Here is a 19,155-nt window from a genome sequence, read left to right as displayed (position 1 = left end):
GCCAGTGGGAGTACCCCATGTATCACAACACAAAATTAAACGCTGGAGTTACGGTCTCCACTCGCTGGGCCTATCTGTGGTGGATCTTTACAGTAGTCGTCCAACATGGCAGTAAAATACAACAGGACAGTAAAATTCAACTTAGAGTAAGCATTTAAAATAAAATGGAAAATGCTGGAAACACTTAGATCAGGAAGCATCCATTGAGAGAAAGGAGTATCTATCAGAACCCAACATCTGAATATTGTAAAACAGTCAAAACAATAAAAATAAAACTTTACAGTGCAATGGTATACACCTAAGGCAAGGAATGCTGCATGCCACACTAAGCTCCATAATTTTACTATAATGGTACATCTCTAACATTACATTTCCAAAGCTAAATGTTAAAGCATTTAATGCTTTTTCAAGATAAATTATGTTTTGTGGACTATATATATTTTGGCACACATCAATTTCTTAATTGGATTATAATGGCCTTGCAATTATGCTGCCTGAATGTTGAAGCCTGGTTTTCATAGTAACTTCAATGCGATGTAAGCCGACTTGTGACATTAATAAATATTATTATTGATGTTTTTGAATTCATGAGACATGGTCCTTATTACAATATTGCTGTTGATATGTGATAATCTTTTCATTTAAGAGGAGTCAAAGTTTGGGCCTTTTCTGGCAGTAAAGTGGTCCTCTTCAACGTGTCATCGGGGACTGGGACCAAGGTCGACACCACTCGTCAGTGATGCTGAACCTGTGCATCTTCAAGATGGGAAGATGGGAATGGCGACTGGATGAGAGTATAAATTTGGGATCAGAGGAACAAGAGTGCCCACATTCAGATAAGTTGCCTGCCTTCTTTGTTGCAGGCAATCACTAACGCTTAGTGTAGCTCGTGATGTGGTTAACATTTGCTTCAAATGTTGATAAAGGATGCTTTTGTTTGCCGTTACCCATTACATCAAGCAACACAATTTCAAATGGAAATTAGCACACGCTTCCTGTCCACCATATATGTGCCTTAGTAGTTCAGTGGTACCTGAACGATGGGTGCTGAGCAGAATAATTCCAAGTTAAGTTGCTTGAGTAAACTTGTCAAAACATGTGCAGACATTTCAGAGAACACAGCTATGAGATCAAATGAATGGCATTTCAAAAATCAAAAGCGACTGAAAGAACTATTGAGCCAGATTATTTAGGTTACTTCCCTGGAAGAAGTTCATTTCATGTTCTTTTCCTCTTGTTTTAAATATGAACATACTCAACGTGATGTTGATTAGCAGTATGCAATGGAAGAACACAGTTACACAATGGATTCTTTCTATATCAAGGATACGTGAAAAGCTTCTCTCCAATCAACTTGAAATAAACAGTGTAGTAAAGTGTAGCATCATCATTACACTCTGGAAGATTATAACCATACTGTAACAAATAAAAACAATTAGCAATGCTATCCAGGTTTCACTGGTTGTTTCTTATTGAATAAATAATTTAGAATTAACAAGAAAGGTAGTATATTCAACTTTAATACAGTCATCATTTTGTATGGTTTTCACCTTATTCTAAATTATAGAATTGGGAAAATGAGAGGCAGCAGCTTCTTTCAAGTGTGTAATGCGGTATTTTCCAATTCTAAAAGACAATCCCTTATTTCATAACCTTAAGTTATTGTTGATCATACAAGTCTTTTGCTCTCCCATGGCAATTAGGAAAAGTAGGGCTCTTTGGTACAGACGTGACAATAAATATCATATACACTTTGAAATAAATGAATCAAACTTCTACTGCTGCAAACTTCTACTGCTGAAAGAATGCCCTCCTGTATGGGTGAATCTGGAGTTGTAGCTTCCTCAAACATGAATGACCACAGGGGACAGGCAACCACCGCGACCAGAGGGTGTGTGTGTGGACTGATGTGGTAACTTGCGCCCAGTCCAAGTAATGTTCCCGGCGGGTGTCTACGGTACAAGGCCTGGGGTCTGGTGCCCAGGGTGCTGCCTGGGATGCACGTTTCATACGGGATCCCCCAGCACAACCGACTCGTTGGACCTGGGGGTGGGGAAGGCCTGGGGGTCCTGAGAGTACTGGGGTGGAAGCTATAACTGATTTTCGATCTCTCACCCTCTCCGATTCCTTACAGATATCACATTATGGATGACATTGTGGATCCCGCAGCAGCTTCCCTCATGGTATTGGCGGCAGTCCAGGCAGCCAGATGCTGGAGAAGGCGGTGGCAGCAGCGGCGACAGAGGCTTGAGGCGGCAGCCCATGTGTATGACCCTGCCCCACACCCTGAAGATCCGGCCGCCCATTAGACCAGGGAGGGTCCCAGATGGGGAGGCCAGCGACGGCCCAAGGTGTACAGGCACACTGGTCGTTCAAAGAGAATTCGGATAGCATGTGCCACAGGAGGCTCAGCCTCAACAAAGGGATGGAGCAGCATTTGTGCCATGTCCTTGTGGACTAGGCGCCATGTCCTTGTGGACTAGGCACCACGTGAAGGAGGAGGCTACTCGTTCCCGGTGGCCATCAAGGTCACCGCAGCCCTGACCTTGTACGCCTTGGGATCGTTCCAGGGCTCGAGCGGGAACTTGTGTGGTATTTCCAAACGTCCAGCCTATAAGTGCATCCGTGAAGTTACAGATGCCCTGTTTTCCCGGACAGCTGGCTGGACCAAGCCCATCAAGGTGCCCGAGCTGCAGGATTCTCTGCCATCGCCGGGATGCCACAGGTCCAGGTGGTAATAGATGGTATGCATGTCGCCTTGCGCGCACTGGGTAGTCCGGGAGCCCCTTCATTCCACTCCCGGAATGTCCAACTTGTGTGCGACCATCACCTCCGGATCATGCACGTGTGCACGCTCCCATGGGTATCCTCTTAGGTCCTGGCTAATGACGCTAGTACGGAGACCGATGTGGAGAACCAATGTATCGAGGCTCATGTGCCCGCCCCCCCCCCCCCCCCCCCCCGTGCATCGGACGACTTAAAATTCTGTTCCAATGTCTCAACCGCTCTCGTGGTGCACTGCAGTACACCACCCGGAGGGTCGCCCACTTTGGTGGTGGTCTGCTGTGCCCACCACAACCTGGCACAGCAGTGGAGCAACGTGCTGGAGGTGGGGGAGGAGAACAAGCCCAGGGAGGACCTGCAGGAGCAGCCCACTTCTCATAGGACATGGCTTCATCCATCATCTCACTCCACTTCCCCACCCCATCCGCTGCACCCTCCCCACTCCCTTCCCCCTCAACCATTATAACACCCACACACCCATTATACCCCCCCCCCCCACCCACCCAACCCGACCTGTTCCACCTCCCAGGGTCTGTGTTACATCACTCCAGGATGATGGGCCTGTGTGTCAGCCTGTCAATGTACAACACAGGACGGCGATAATAACTCGCTGTGAGCTGAGCTCTGGTGCTCCTCAATCTATGCCATAGACTGACTCTTGTTGACAGCACGCAAGCACCCATTATCTGTACATTGTATGCCTCAGGGGCTCCAGATTTAGGACTACTGTGCCCGGGGCCAGGGGCAGAAGGCAACTGGGGGAGGTGGTGCTGTGGTAGTATGTATTAGGGGTCATGTGGGACTGTGAAGCCGTGATGCTATTGGCTGACAGATCCCGGGTCCTGGTTGGCTGTTGACTCCTGGCTCCGCCCTGAAGGCGGAGTATAAGAACCCGAGCTTCTCCCCGCCGCTCCATTCTGTTGCTGAACAGCTGGGGACAAGTCTCGCTTAATAAAGCCTCATCGACTTCATCTCTACTTGTCTCTCTCGTAAGTCATTGTGCGCTACAATTTATTAAGCGAGCTTAAAGGACTATGGAGCTCTGGATCGCCCCGGAATGCCTGCGGATCAGCCCCCACGCAGCGAACTTGGCAGCAGTTTTTAAACACTGGCAAGCTTGTTTTGAAGGCTACCTCCGAAAGGCCCCCGGCCGGATAACAGAAGACAAGAAAATGCAGGTCCTGCATTCGAGGGTAAGCCCGGAAATTTACCCTCTCATAGAAGACGCAGAGGATTTCCCGACGGCGCTCGCAGCACTGAAGAGCATCTACGTTCGCCCCGTGAACCAGGTCTACGCACGCTACCAACTCGCAACGAGACGGCAAAGTCCCGGAGAATCGTTAGAGGAATTCTACGCCGCGCTGCTAATTTTGGGACGGGGCTGCAGCTGCCCGCCGGTGAACGCGATTGAACACACGGACATGCTAATTCGCGATGAGTTTGTGGCAGGTATGAACTCTCCCCAAATCCGCCAAAGACTTTTAGAAAAAGAGTCGCTAGGACTCTCAGAGGCACGGGCCATTCCAGCTTCCCTAGATGTGGCCTCGCAAAACGCCCGCGCCTACGGCCCCGACTGCACGGCAGCCGCATGGGCTCCGTGGACCCCCGTCGCGACAAACCCCCCCCCTCACAGGCTTGCGCGGTTAAAGCGCCAGATCATCCCGGGGGGGCCCGCTGCTATTTCTGCGGGCAAGCGAAACACCCCCGGCAGCGCTGCCCGGCCCGCGCAGCTATTTGCAAAAGCTGCGGCAAGAAGGGCCATTACGCGGCTGTGTGCCGGTCCCGGGGGGTCGCCGCAATCCCCGGAGAAGAACGAGCCCAGCGCATCCCAAACGCTCCCCAACCCCCCCAGCGCCCCATGTGCGACCCGCGGGCGCCGCCATTTTGGGTCCCGGCCACCACGAGAGGAGGATGGGCGCCGCCATCTTGTGACTCCCCAGCCACGTGCGATTCATGGGGGCGGCCATTTTGTCCACCCCCGACCACGTGCGATCCATGGGGGAGGCCATTTTGTCCACCCCCGGCCGCGTGCAATTCATGGACGCCGCCATCTTGGATGACAACAAAGGACCCCAGCATCGACGGCTCCACGGGGTCCGAAGAAGACGCCGAGACACTACGACCACGACTGGCTTCGGTGACGCTGGATCAATCACGGCCCCCGACGCTCCAGACGACGACAACAACGGTGCTGATCAACGGACACGAGACATCATGCCTGATCGACTCCGGGAGCACCGAAAGTTTCATTCACCCCGACACGGTAAGACGCTGTTTTCTGACCATCCATCCAAGTACGCAAAAGATTTCCCGAGCTGCAGGATCCCACTCCGTAGAGATCAAAGGGTTCTGCATCGCGAACCTAACGGTGCAAGGGAGGGAGTTTAAAAACTACAGGCTCTACGTCCTTCCCCAACTCTGCGCGCCCACATTACTGGGATTAGATTTCCAGTGTAACCTGCAGAGCCTAACATTTCAATTCGGCGGCCCAATACCCCCACTCACTATCTGCGGCCTCGCAACTCTCAAGGTTGAACCGCCGTCCTTGTTTGCAAACCTCACCCCGGATTGCAAACCCGTCGCCACTAGGAGCAGACGGTACAGCGCCCAGGACCGGATATTTATTCGGTCTGAAGTCCAGCGGTTGCTGAAGGAAGGCATAATCCAGGCCAGCAATAGTCCCTGGAGAGCCCAGGTGGTAGTAGTAAAGACCGGGGAAAAGCAAAGGATGGTCATAGACTATAGCCAGACCATCAACAGGTACACACAGCTAGATGCGTACCCTCTACCCCGCATATCCGATATGGTAAATCGGATTGCCCAGTATAAGGTTTTCTCCACCGTGGACCTCAAGTCTGCCTACCACCAGGTCCCCATCCGCCCAGGTGACCGCAGGTACACAGCCTTCGAGGCAGACGGGCGTCTATACCACTTCCTAAGGGTCCCATTTGGTGTCACGAACGGAGTCTCGGTCTTCCAACGGGAGATGGACCGAATGGTTGACCAGCACGGGTTGCAGGCCACGTTCCCGTATCTCGACAACGTAACCATCTGTGGCCACGATCAGCAGGACCACGACGCCAACCTCCAAAAATTCCTCCAGACCGCTAACACCTTGAACCTCACATACAACGAGGAAAAGTGCGTTTTTAGCACAAACCGGCTGGCCAGCCTGGGATACATAGTCCGCAATGGGATAATAGGCCCCGACCCCGAACTCATGCGCCCCCCTCATGGAATTTCCCCTCTCCCACTGCTCCAAAGCCCTGAAACGTTGCCTGGAGTTCTTTTCATATTACGCCCAGTGGGTCCCCCAGTATGCAGACAAGGCCCGCCCGCTAATACAGACCACTACCGTCCCCCTGTCGACAGAGGCTCGCCAGGCCTTCAGCCGCATCAAAGCGGATATCGCAAAGGCCACGATGTGCGCCATCGACGAGTCCCTCCCCTTCCAGGTCGAGAGCGACGCCTCCGACGTAGCTCTGGCGGCCACCCTTATCCAAGCGGGCAGACCCGTGGCCTTTTTCTCCCGAACCCTCCACGCCTCAGAAATCCGCCACTCCTCAGTGGAAAAGGAAGCCCAAGCCATAGTGGAAGCTGTGCGACATTGGAGGCATTACCTGGCCGGCAGGAGATTCACTCTCCTCACCGACCAACGGTCGGTAGCCTTCATGTTCGATAATGTACAGCTGGGCAAAATTAAAAATGACAAGATCTTAAGGTGGAGGATCGAGCTCTCCACCTTCAACTACGAGATCTTGTACCGTCCCGGAAAGCTGAACGAGCCGTCCGATGCCCTATCCCGCGGCACATGTGCCAACGCACAAATAGACCATCTCCAAGCCCTCCACGAGGACCTCTGCCACCCGGGGGTCACTCGGTTCTACCATTTTATAAAGTCCCGCAACCTCCCCTACTCTGTGGAGGAGGTCCGTACAGTCACCAGGAACTGCCACATCTGCGCGGAGTGCAAACCGCACTTTTTCAGGCCGGATAGAGCGCACCTGATCAAGGCTTCCCGCCCCTTTGAACGCCTCAGTCTGGATTTCAAAGGGCCCCTCCCCTCCACCGACCGCAACACATACTTCCTGAACGTGGTGGACGAGTACTCCCGTTTCCCCTTCGCCATCCCCTGCCCCGACATGACAGCGGCCACAGTCATAAAAGCCCTTGGCACCATATTCACACTGTTCGGTTGCCCCGCATATATCCATAGCGACAGGGGGTCCCCCTTCATGAGTGACGAGCTGCGCCAGTTCCTGCTCAGCAAGGGCATAGCCTCGAGCAGGACGACCAGCTACAACCCCCGGGGGAACGGGGAAGTAGAGAGGGAGAACGGCACGGTCTGGAAGACGGTCCTACTGGCCCTACGGTCCAGGGATCTCCCAGTTTCCCGGTGGCAGGAGGTCCTCCCGGACGCTCTCCACTCCATCCGGTCGCTGCTGTGTACCACCACTAACCAAACGCCTCATGAGCGCCTCCTTGTCTTCCCCAGGAAGTCCTCCTCCGGAACATCGCTGCTGACCTGGCTGGCGGCCCCAGGACCCATCTTGCTCCGGAAACATGTGCGGGCGCACAAGTCGGACCCGTTGGTCGAGAGGGTTCACCTCCTCCACGCGAACCCGCAGTACGCCTACGGCCGACAGGACACGGTCTTCCTGCGAGACCTGGCGCCCGCCGGCAACACACACACCCCCCCCCCCCGACACCGATCATCCCCTCCCTGCCACCGGCGCACCCCGCGACCGCCCCCTTCCCGGGAGGATCGGTCCTCCTCCCGTGTCCGCCCAGGAGTGAAACAGGAACAAACACCGAAACGCTCCCGGAGACGACAACGCCGGAACAAGCACCTGCACCACCACCGGGGCTGAGGCGATCGACGAGGAAGACCAGACCGCCCGCTCTACTCGTGGCATCAGCGTGACACCAAGAATGTTGTTGGACTGTAACAAAATTTTTTCTCTTACTAATATTGTAAATAGTTTCACAAACCTTGTACATAGCCCAGTGTAGGGCTAAAACTGTAATGACATGCCCGAAATTTTCCTCCCAGGACCAGCCTTGTAAACCCCTACCACCATGCGAACCACCACCCCGCCGGGTTCATTTTTTAACAAGGGGTGAATGTGGTAGTATGTATTAGGGTCATGTGGGACTGTGAAGCCGTGATGCTATTGGCTGACAGATCCCGGGTCCTGGTTGGCTGTTGACTCCTGGCTCCGCCCTGAAGGCGGAGTTTAAGAACCCGAGCTTCTCCCCGCCGCTCCATTCTGTTGCTGAACTGCTGGGGACAAGTCTCGCTTAATAAAGCCTCATCGACTTCATCTCTACTCGTCTCTCTCGTAAGTCATTGTGCGCTACAGGTGCACTCCAGCCGCAGTGCGGAATAGCGTGACAGAGGCTTCACATGTCTTGGGTGTAATGTGTTTTAATGACCCCAACTATCCCTGGCTACAGACGGTGCTAATCCCCCTCCTTGCAGTGCCCTCTGAGTGATCCACGACCTGCTTAGACCTCTGTGCTCTGCCGCTACATCTAGGTGTGTCCTCAGGATGCACATCAGAGGTGGAACCAGCTTGCTGCTTACCAGGCCCTGTGGCCTTTGATGCCCTTGGTGAGTGTTGTCTGGATGGCCTGGGGCCGGACGACCCCGGCCGGCTTTCCAGTGGCACATGCCTCGCTGTGCCACCCTGTTCCGCCTGCTGACCCTGGGATCTGCCGGTGTCAGGAGGGGGACACTCGAGGGAGCTGGTGACCACCATCGTCACCCTGTAGGGAGGCTCTTGGTTGACTTCCAGCACTCCCTTCTCCCTGTTTGTGCCATGGGGCCTGGGGGTCACCTCGGGAAGGAGGGGACGCTGTATTTAGCTCCAAATGCCCCTGCATCATCTGGCTCTGCCAGTCGGGGAGGCTCCACATTGTCCGCACCATATTTCTGATGCCCTCAGCGATGCCCTCTGTGACCGGGCCATGCTGGCCAATACCTCGCCAATGCCCACATGTTGTTGGGACAAGGTCCTCAGTTACTGGCACATGCTCTGGAGCACCTCGCCAATGTCCAGATGAGACTGGGGCATGCTCCGCAGCGCCAAGCAAGGTCCACGTGAGACTGGGACATGCACCTGAGTGCCTCGGCAATGCCCTCCTGAGACTCCACAGCACCTCAGCAAGGTCCATCTGCATCAGGGACACGTACCCCAGCGACTGGGGCTTGCTGCCGAGGCCGTCAGCATTGCCGTCACTGACAGCAACGCATGGTGTTGACATTGTGTTCCAGGTTCACCACTGCGGTCGGCACCCTAGCAGTGTTGGCCTCGGTGCCACGCACTGCTGCCGCAATCTCCTCTACCCGTAGCCTTTGGGCCCGCTGGAGTGTCGCTGACAGACCCTCTGAATTTCACCATTGCACCCTAGCATCTGCAACAGTTCCGGAAGAGCCTGGCCCAGAGTCTTGACATCTTAATAGGATTCAACTGGTCCTGGGATCCAGCAGACCTCTGACTGTTCCCCCCTTGGATGTTCCTGCCTTCACTTGATGTGCATCAGCAACTGTGTGGTGCACACCAGATTGTCCACTCCTGTCACTCACCGAGATGCATGTCTCTGCGCTGGTGGAGAGTGGGGATGACAGCTGTGACACATTGATGGTGGCATCCTCAGAGCTCTCCTCCCAGGTGTTCTCTTGGGAGGCGGTGGGGGGGGGGGGGGGGGGCACCATGGATGGGCTGGCACCATCGGATAGAGATGGTGTTGGAGAATAGACATGTGGTCAGTGGGAGGGAAAGATTATTATTCTGGCAGATACAACTCATGTGTGACATCTGGGTGGGGGCCGGTGGATTCCCACCTCTGTAGCGCAGGCCCACCCGAGACATCGGTGACCAATCTGTACTCGTCCACCCCACGACCTGCAGGGCCCTTTCCTCGTATTGGGTGAGAACGAGTACAGATTGGTCACCGACGTCTCAGTGGGCCTGCGCTACAGAGGTGGGTATCCACCGGCCCCCACCCAGATGTCACACATGAGTTGTATCTGCCAGATAATGATCTTTCCTAGTTAGCATGGTCCCGGCGAATCAGTGGTTGGGACGGTCATTTCTGACGTGAAGCCAGTGGGACATTACTGTCCCTAATTGGCGTTAGATACCAGTGGCAGTCTTGCCAGGTCAGCCATTGGGAAACACCCGGCATTTCCCGTTCACTTCCACACTTAGAAGCTTTTCCGTTAGATCACACCCTTAAAAGATTACTTTCTTACACTACTGAATATGAAGGGCCTAATTTTAAGTAAGTGGATCTGTTCTAAGTTAAATATATTTATATTTAATATTTAAATATATATTATAATCTGAGGTGTGGAAATGAATGGGATATGCTTTCAACTTGTCAACATGACGGAAAACTGTCAAAGATTTTTTTTTAATTTATTTAGAGTACCCAATTTTTTTTTCTCCAATTACGGGGCAATTTAGCGTGCACTAATCCACTTAGCCTGCACATCTTTGGGTTATGGGGTGAAACCTACGCAAACACGGGGAGAATGTGCAAACTCTACATGGACAGTGACCCGGGGCCGGGATCGAACCCAGGTCCTCATCACCGTAGGCAGCAGAGCTAACCACTGCACCACCGTGCCGCCAAAACTGTCAAAAGATTTTAATGAAAATTAAAATTGGGCAATTGCTGCAATATGCAGCTATACCATACCATTGGTTGTAGCCCAAGTAACAAGCTGAAAATCAACCCTAGCATTTACTTTTAAAGCCAGGCCATTTTCCCAGCATTTTTGTATTCAGCCACGATTGTAAGTCATGCGCCGTACCTATGGCCTCAGGACAGTGCCTGAGGCCTGCCCCCCGATGCTTCGCCCCCGACCGGCCGAGTAACTGATGGCGTCGCTCGGGTGTTGTTCTCATCCGTCAGGAACTCGGCGTGGCGGCTGCAGACTCAGTCCAGCGCCACCACAGTCAGGGGAGGGCCGATCCGTGGGCAGGGGGGACTTTGCCGGGGCTGGGGGCACAGTGGGGGGATGGTTTGGGGCTCGCGACCCAGCCAAACGGGGGCACTATTTCGCAGGCCGGGTCCACGATCGGCCGGGGCCATGTTGCACGGAGCAGTCTCTGCAGGCCACCGCTGTGCGCATGCGCTGACACGGACCCCGGCAATTCTCCAGGCCGTATCGGCAGCTAGAGCTGGCTTGATGCTTGCCCCCAGCTAAACGGAGGATCGAGCGCCGTTTTACGCCATTTTTTCTGTTGTAAAACGCCACCGTTCCCACACTGGCGTTGGGACATAGCCTCAAAATCGGAGAATCAGCCCCATGTATTCAAAACGTGCGGTTCAGGTAAATATCGATCCCATGAACTGTTGTTAATTTATAGAGAGCATCTCAGGAAATTTGGCTATTCAAAGCAAAAGATGCACTAAATTAGCTACAAGTCCAAGGAATTAAGTTGGACACCATCCTTCAAGTAGTTTGATTTATGTGTTTTTGTCTATTTGTAAATAAGAAAAACGTAATAGGCATGATGCTAATCATATGTACATAATAAGTAGAACTTGTGATTTTTTTGCAAGTAAATCAAATACTCGTCTCCTTGAAGCTTTGAGGCCATGTAATATGCTTAATATGGTTGGATAGAAATTTGTTTGCCACTATGTAATTTGTCAACCTTCTCAACCTTGTCCCTCGCCTGAGGTGTGGTAATCCTCAGGTTAAATCACCATCAGTCAGCTCTCCCCCTCAAGGGGAAAGCAGCTTATGGTCACCTGGGACTATGGCGACTTTACCTAACCTTACTACTCATAATTCGTTAAAGCTAAATTGATCATTTTTGTTTTGCACAATACATGATTGAACCAAATGATACTATTTTTTCTGAAATAAAAGTCAAAAATCGTAATATCTTACCATATTTTTCCAGTGTTTCTGAAAATCTCCGTAGGACTGAAATGGACAGTGTGGTGGAATCTCATGGCTGATGCTGACAATTTGTCCCTTCTTCATACTTAATTTTTTTTTAAAAGCAAAAATTTGAACATCCATAACAATTTCATTACTTTGTGAGAACTGACCTAGGCAAAGACATGTCAGGTTTCTATGCCTAACAACTAGAAGAGTCACAGAAATTACTCTATGCCTTGTCTTTCTCTTTAATGTACACAGGGGCTTAACTTTTGTTCAAGGATAAGGCAATTTGTTGGGAGTAGCCCATCCCTGAAATACCCACTGAAACAAATTGGGCAGGGTTCTTCATTTGGGGGACTATATTATGTTCTCCTGTTGGAGCAGAACGTCACCTGATTTGCACTCACTGCTGGGAGTGCAAATCAGGAAGTGATTCCCAATCCTTAGCCATGCCGCTTTTTGCATGGCGACGATTGCGAGGAATTCCCTAGGGAATCCCACTATCGGGCCGCCATTTTGAGTGGGTGGCCCGATAGCGAGGTCTGGCAGTTGACCCTCCTCCGCCCCCTCCACAATGCAATTCAGCCCCCCACCGTTCCCCGCTTGGGATTTTCTGGGTCACCCCCTGCTGCCCCCAGTACGGGGGTGACCCAAACACCTCCCTCCACTGGAGACCCCTGTGGTGAATGTATTACTGCTACCATTCACCATTGTATTGCATTACATTGTATTGTATTATGTTGATGCCCTTGTGGGCTCCGCCTATGGCTCCGCCCCCTCGGGGGAGGTATATAGATCTGCAGCCTGTAGACGGCATTCAGTACAGAGCAGTCGCAGGCAGGCACCGATCTAGCTGATTAAAACCACTGTTCACTTCAACTCTTCGGATGGTGTGAATTGATGGTCGCATCAACACCCTAATTAAAGAGCCCTCCCCACCACACCCCAGGACCTCCTAATTAAAGAGACTCCCGGGGCAGCATGGTGGCACAGTGGTTAGCATTGCTGCCTACGGCGCTGAGGACCCGGGTTTGAATCCCAGCCCTAGGTCACTGTCCGTGTGGAGTTTGCACGTTCTCCCCGTGTCTGCGTGGGTTTCACCCCCACAACCCAAAGATGTGCAGGGTAGGTGGATTGGCCATGCTAAATTGCCCCTTAATTGGAAAAAATAATTGGGTACTCTAGATTTTTTTTTTAATTAAAGAGACCCCCCAGACCCCGAGCTGTGAAACTAACAGAAAGCACTGAACTCTTTGATGTGGTCCAGGAGCTGTCAATCAAAGCTTGATGTTGATAAACGTTGTGGTTAGTTTCACAGCTGACTACTTCAAAGTCACTCAACCTTGCAGGGAACAATGCAGACTGCTGGGTGTGTGTTAAAGCTGTCAATCACAGCCTAGTAAAATCAATATCAAAAATAAATTAATAAATGGCTTGCAGATCAAAGCTCTGAGGGGGTTTAAACCCAGCTGACTGGTTTTCTCTTTCCAAGAATTGACAGGTGCTGCTTCCTGTGCCTGAGTCAGCTGGTGTGTTGTACAGGTGAGTGTTAAACCAGAGATTTTTTCACTGCCTCTGTCTGGACTGCTCTCTAACTTCCAGACAGTGGTCTCCCTTCTGGGGGGCTTCCAAACAAGGGTATCTCTTCTGGGGGACTTCCAAACAAGGGTCCCTCTTCTGAGGGGTCTCTGGTGCGGGGGGGGGGGGGGGGGGGGGAGGGTCTGGTAGGGGTGGTCAGGTCTTACATTGTGGGGAGGGAGGGTGGCCCTTCGATGGACTTTGGAGGCAACTCCCTTAAAGAGTTACCCCCTTGGCCCACTGCAAGGTTCACCATGTCAGTCACATGCTTGTCAAGTCCTGCACCAATTCTCACCCACGTGATTCCCGGCCTAGAGGGATGGAAAATCACATGGGCATACAAAATATGATGCCCAGATTGTTAATAAGATGCAAATGGGAATGACCGATTTACATCCTCCTGCTGGCGCAGGGTGCGAACCTCGATCCTGACTCCAACAAGGGCCGGATTGGTGCCTGTTTTCCACACAAAACTGGATTCTCCGCTGGTTACCATTGCGGCTGAGAATCCAGCACATTATCACATACGTAGAAAGACAATGGCATATTGCTAACGACATTAGATTGGTGATCCAAAGGCCGTCTAATGCTCGCCAAAGCTCTAGGAATCGTGGGTTCAAACCGCATCAAGACAGCCGGCAGAATTTAAATTTAATCAATAAACTCCCTGGAATTGAAAGTTGATCGTGACAACTATCAGTGATTGTTGTAAAACCCACCTGATTCAGCAATGTTCTTTAGGAAAGGAATTCTGCCACCCATGTCTGGTCGACATATGGGGCGTCATTCTCCGACCCCCCGCCGGGTCGGAGAATCGCCGCGGGCTGCCGTGAATCCCGCCCCGCCGGTTGCCGAAGTCTCCGGCACCGGAGATTCGGCGGGGGCGGGAATCGCGCCACGCCGGTTGGCGGGCCCCCCCACTCGATTCTCCGGCCCGGATGGGCCGAAGTCCCGCCGATAAATTGCCTGTCCCGCCGGCGTAAATTAAAGCACCTATTTACCAGCGGGACAAGGCGGCGTGGGCGGGCTCCAGGGTCCTGGGGGGGGGCGCGGGGCGATCTGACCCGGGGGGTGCCCCCACGGTGACCTGGCCCGCGATCGGGGCCCACCAATCCGCGGGCGGGCCTGTGCCGTGGGGGCACTCTTTCCCTTCCGCCTCCGCCACGGTCTCCACCATGGCGGAGGCGGAAGAGACTCCCTCCACTGCGCATGCGCGGAAAACTGTCAGTGGCCGCTGACGCTCCCGCGCATGCGCGCCCTGACATGTCATTTCCGCACCAGCTGGCGGGGCATCAAAGGCCGTTTCCGCCAGCTGGCGGGGCGGAAATTCCTCCGGCGTCGGCCTAGCCCCTCAATGTTGGGGCTCGGCCCCCAAAGATGCGGAGCATTCCGCACCTTTGGGGCGGCGTGATGCCCGTCTGATTGGCGCCGTTTTGGGCGCCAGTCGGCGGACATCGCGCCGTTTCGGGAGAATTTCGCCCATGACTCCCGACACACGACAATGTGGCTGACTCTTATTAGCCCTCTTAAATGACCTAGCAAGGCATTCAGTTCAAGGGCAATTGAAATGGCCAACAAATGTTGGTATGCCTGATCAATGACATCCATATTCCATGAAAGAATATGACAATATACTGTACCCTAAGGCTAAATTATTGCTACTACCCCTATTAAGTACTCCTGACAAATCTATTTTCCACAATCTCAGGTTCTGTGATACAAGGTTTGTGTCTTTTCTCATAGTCCTTTCAGAAACAGTTTGGCTTCTTTCGTACAATCCTTTCCTGTGATACACTCAATTATTTGTTCAAATAATAACGCTATTCCAATTTATTCCTTTTCTCCATGGAAACAATAATAGGCAGTGTTAATATAATTACAAAATTGCACAAAAATAATGACTCCATAATCAATTTGAAAATGTTGATTCCTTTTGGATTCTCCCATTCAATGTATGCTCATCGCCATAGCTCAGGGATCAGCTTCCCTTCAGTATTCATCTTCAGAAAGTTATTATCTTTTCAGGCAATGTAATCCAGAGCACAACTCACGACTTTAAAACAAATCCTCATGATGGGCGCGAAAATGGAGACTAAGTGTTTGTGCTGTAATGAACGCCGTCGCGTTTTACGACGGCGCGGAGCGGGCGCAGGGACACCCGATTCTGGCCCCCAAAAGGGGCAAGCAGGGCGCTGAAGCGGTTGACGCTGCTCCAGCCTCCCTTCCCGGCGCCAAATGGGTGCCGCGCCAACCCGCGCATATGCAGTTGGGCCACGCCAATCCGCGCATGCGCGGGGGACTTCTTCAGCGCGCCGGCCCCAACGCAACATGGCTTTGGGGTTCAGGGGCCGGCCCGCAACAAAGTAGGCCCGGGGGGGGGGAAGAGGCAGGCCCGCCGATCGGTAGGCCCCGATCGCAGGCCAGACCCCATCGCAGGCACCCCCTGGGGACGGAGACCCCCTCCTGGGGACGGAGACCTCCTCCCCGCCCCACAGGCCGCCCCCTGACCCTTCGCGCAGAGCTCCCGCTGGCAGCGACCAGGGGTGAACTCTGCGTTTCCACGCGGCCACTCGGCCCATCCGGGGTGGAGAATCGGCGGCCCGGCCGCGGACAGCAGCCCGCGACTGGCGCCGCGCAAAACGCACCGGCGCAAATTCTCCGCACCTAGGAGAATCGCACGGCGGCGCCGGGCGACATGGTGCGGTTGCGGTGATTCTCTAGCCCGGTTCGGGGCTCGGAGAATCGCGCCCAGGATCTCTCCTTTTTTTGCCTGTCATGTTACATCTGCGTTCTTTAGTTACTGACCGTTCTTCCACCGGAAGCATTCTGCACATTTACTCTATCGAAACCATTCATGATCTCGATCTCTTCACCTTCCCTGCACAATTTTAATAAATTGCTTCTGCAATCCCTCCAGGCATTGACATATTTCCTAAAGCGTGACAAACCTCCCCCTCCACTAACAAGTAGGGCCCCCCCCTCTGACCTCCCCCCCCCCTTCACAATCACAGGGATAATGGATCACTCCCCACAGCACATACGTATGAGGGTGACCTGAACCCCCCCCACAAACTGTCAATCATAGCAAGAGTGTTTATAAACATTGTGGCTAGCATCACAACAGGGTACTTGAGATGCATTCAGCTCTGAAGAGATAGGTAGATCAACAATCCACCAAGTAGCTGTCTCTGAAGTAATAAAACTGTCAATCACTGGGTATGCATTGTATTGCTGTGTGAAATTGAATAGAATATTTGCATTTCAAAGGCTGTCAAGGGATTTAAAGCCCTTTGAAATGTACTTGTCTGTTGAGGAAGCCTCTGACACTTGTACCAGCAGCTGCTTTAAACACTTTTGTCTGCCGCAGCAGATGTTAGGGAATGGTAAGTGCAAATGCATTGATTTTCACTCTACTGCATGGACTGCTCGTTAGCTTTCAGGGAAGAGTGACTGATGGGGGTCAATGTTGGGGGGATCTGTGTTGAGGGGCCTGATGGGGGTCTCTGATGGGGCGTCTCTGTCGGGGATCCCTGATGGATGGGTCTGATGGGAGGGTCTGGACGGGGTCAGTGGGGGGGGGGGATCGTGTAGAGGCCAGAATTTGCATTCTGAGGGGGGCTTTCCGATGGACTTTGGGGGGCACCTCATTTATCCACTGACCTCCTTGACCCCCCACGGGGTCCACCACATCAGGACCACGCTTGGGAAAACCTACTGGGAGGATTTGCCGCTGTGGGGGTCGGTGCATAATGGAGGGGGGTGGAGACTAGGGCTTCCAGCCATTTAATCAGATGCAAATGGGTGCTAATTACTGATTTGCATCCTCCCGCTGGTGCGAGGAGTGTAGTTCTTTACCACCGCCGGGGGACCGGAGCATCGGAACGGGTTTGGCACCCGCCGCTGATCCCATTTTTCGACTGCCGCTCATTTCTCCGCCGCATCGGGAAACCTGCTACTGGTGTAGGGCAATAGGGAATCCACCCCCAGGTTAATTCCTTTCAATCTTCTTCAATATTAAAAGCATAATTAACCATTTTGACGACAAATACTTATGCATGAAAAGCATTCGCCCTAATCTAAAGAAAACCAATAGAAATAGTACCACTGTGTTGTAATATGTTTGTGGAATGATGCAAAAAATACCTGGGCAGCACGTAACACCATTTACTTGCAATAAAATGTTTTGGAATTACAGCAACTCTCTTGTGGTAGAAACTCTTCAAAACTCCTGTTGATACATCAAAGTCTTCAACCTATGAATTAAAAAAAACATTTAAATAATCAATTAACCAGGAGATCCTCACGGCTTTGAGGATCCAGTTTCAATCCCGGCCCCAGGTTATTGTCCGTGTGGAGTTTGCACATTCTCCCCGTATCTGCGTGGGTTCCACCCTCACAACCCAAAAAGATGTGCGGGGTAGGTGGATTGGCCACGCTAAATTGCCCCTTAATTGGAAAAAAATAATTGGGCACTCTGAATTTAAAAAAAGAAATAACCAGGAGATAGGCAAGGACAGAGATAAACCTTTGGATGAAAATGACTCTGGAAGTCCTTAAAATGCCGCCAAACCCCAGGAAATTTCACACAGGCAGTCAAGAACAAGCTTCAGGTGAAGCGAGTTAAAAGGTGCAAACGAGAGCACAGTGCACAGATATAACATTCAGGAGTTTTGCTGCAATATGGGTAGGGGAGCTGAGAGTGGTAAAACTCAGATGCTACAGTCCCACCACTGATAAGAAATTGTCATTACAATATTACAGGTTTTCCATAATAAATGTGGACTAAAGAAGCTGCACTAGGAACTTTGGGGGGAAAAAAAATGTGACAAGGGGTACTTAAAGCCTTGTAGAAAATATATCAATAATAGAAATAATTCCAACCAAAGCAGTGAGATAATGACCTTGTACTGGCCGCCCATGAAGCTGGTAGAAGCAGAGGTGATCCATGATTTCAAAAGGAAACTGGACTGTCACTGGAAGGAAGTAAATTTACAGAGTTGTGAAGATAGAGCAGGGGAATGGGTTTACTGGACTACTCTATGGAGAGTTGGCATGGGCACGATGGGCTAAATGGCCTCCTTCTGTGCTGTAAATGTGCTGTAACCAGCTCTGGGCTGGTTTGGCACAGTGGGCTAAATAGCTGGCCTGCAAACCACAATGCAGCATGGGTTCAATTCCCGTACCGGCCTCCCCGAACAGGTGCCAGAATGTGCCGACTAGCTTTTCACAGTATCTTCATTGAAGCCTACTTGTGACAATAAGTGATTATTATTAAATGACTATTCATCCAGAAGTGGCTAGCTCCTGTTGATTGCAGATCTTCCTCTGACACTTGCCAAGATCCTTCCTGTTGACTGCAGTAAAAGTCTCTCGTCTTCCATCTTTTCGGACCATGGACCTGGGTTATCATAATAACTGGGCCATATTGACCTCAAAAGCTTCTCTACGATACGATATCCAATAATGTGCTGAGTTTTTTGTTTAAACCGGAGGGTTTGAACCCACCCAAAAATTGCCGACCTTTCATAACTTTCTTTCATTAACTTTCCACGAAATGAAGCCCTCTGTCATCATCCTTCCTGATAAGGATGCCTGCAAATGTGTCGCGCAAATTACTAGCCCAATCTTGTCTAATTTGTACAGCCTCCAAGAACTGTTTCTCAGAAACCCAAATATCAATGTCACCTGCACTATCTCTATGCATTTCCAAAAGCATTCATTAGTTTCACAGCCCAACAAATTTAGCAAGTTTATTTTTAAGCAGACTAGGAACCAAGTACTTGTCCCTCGAGTACTGTTCATAATTTTCAATCCACGCTGGTTAAATAAACTTGTTTAAATGTTCCTCCACCGTCGTACAGGGGCTGGTGTCAACGTTGGAAGAG

General features: G+C 51.7%; 1 protein-coding gene across 4 annotated transcripts in view; it reads right to left on the bottom strand.

The window, feature by feature from the left end:
- The window catches only part of c11h18orf63 (chromosome 11 C18orf63 homolog), a 153,832-nt gene that overhangs the window by 45,447 nt on the left and 89,230 nt on the right, over positions 1-19,155 (bottom strand). For all 4 annotated transcript variants that reach the window (XM_072467166.1, XM_072467165.1, XM_072467167.1 and 1 more), the window contains one exon: positions 17,414-17,523. In XM_072467166.1, coding sequence (XP_072323267.1) covers positions 17,414-17,523 — 110 coding nt within the window. The remainder of the gene's footprint in view (positions 1-17,413; positions 17,524-19,155) is intronic.

Source organism: Scyliorhinus torazame, chromosome 11 (genome assembly GCF_047496885.1).
Source record: "Scyliorhinus torazame isolate Kashiwa2021f chromosome 11, sScyTor2.1, whole genome shotgun sequence".
Classification (NCBI taxonomy): Eukaryota; Metazoa; Chordata; class Chondrichthyes; order Carcharhiniformes; family Scyliorhinidae; genus Scyliorhinus; species Scyliorhinus torazame.
This window is presented reverse-complemented; position numbering and strand designations above follow the sequence as displayed.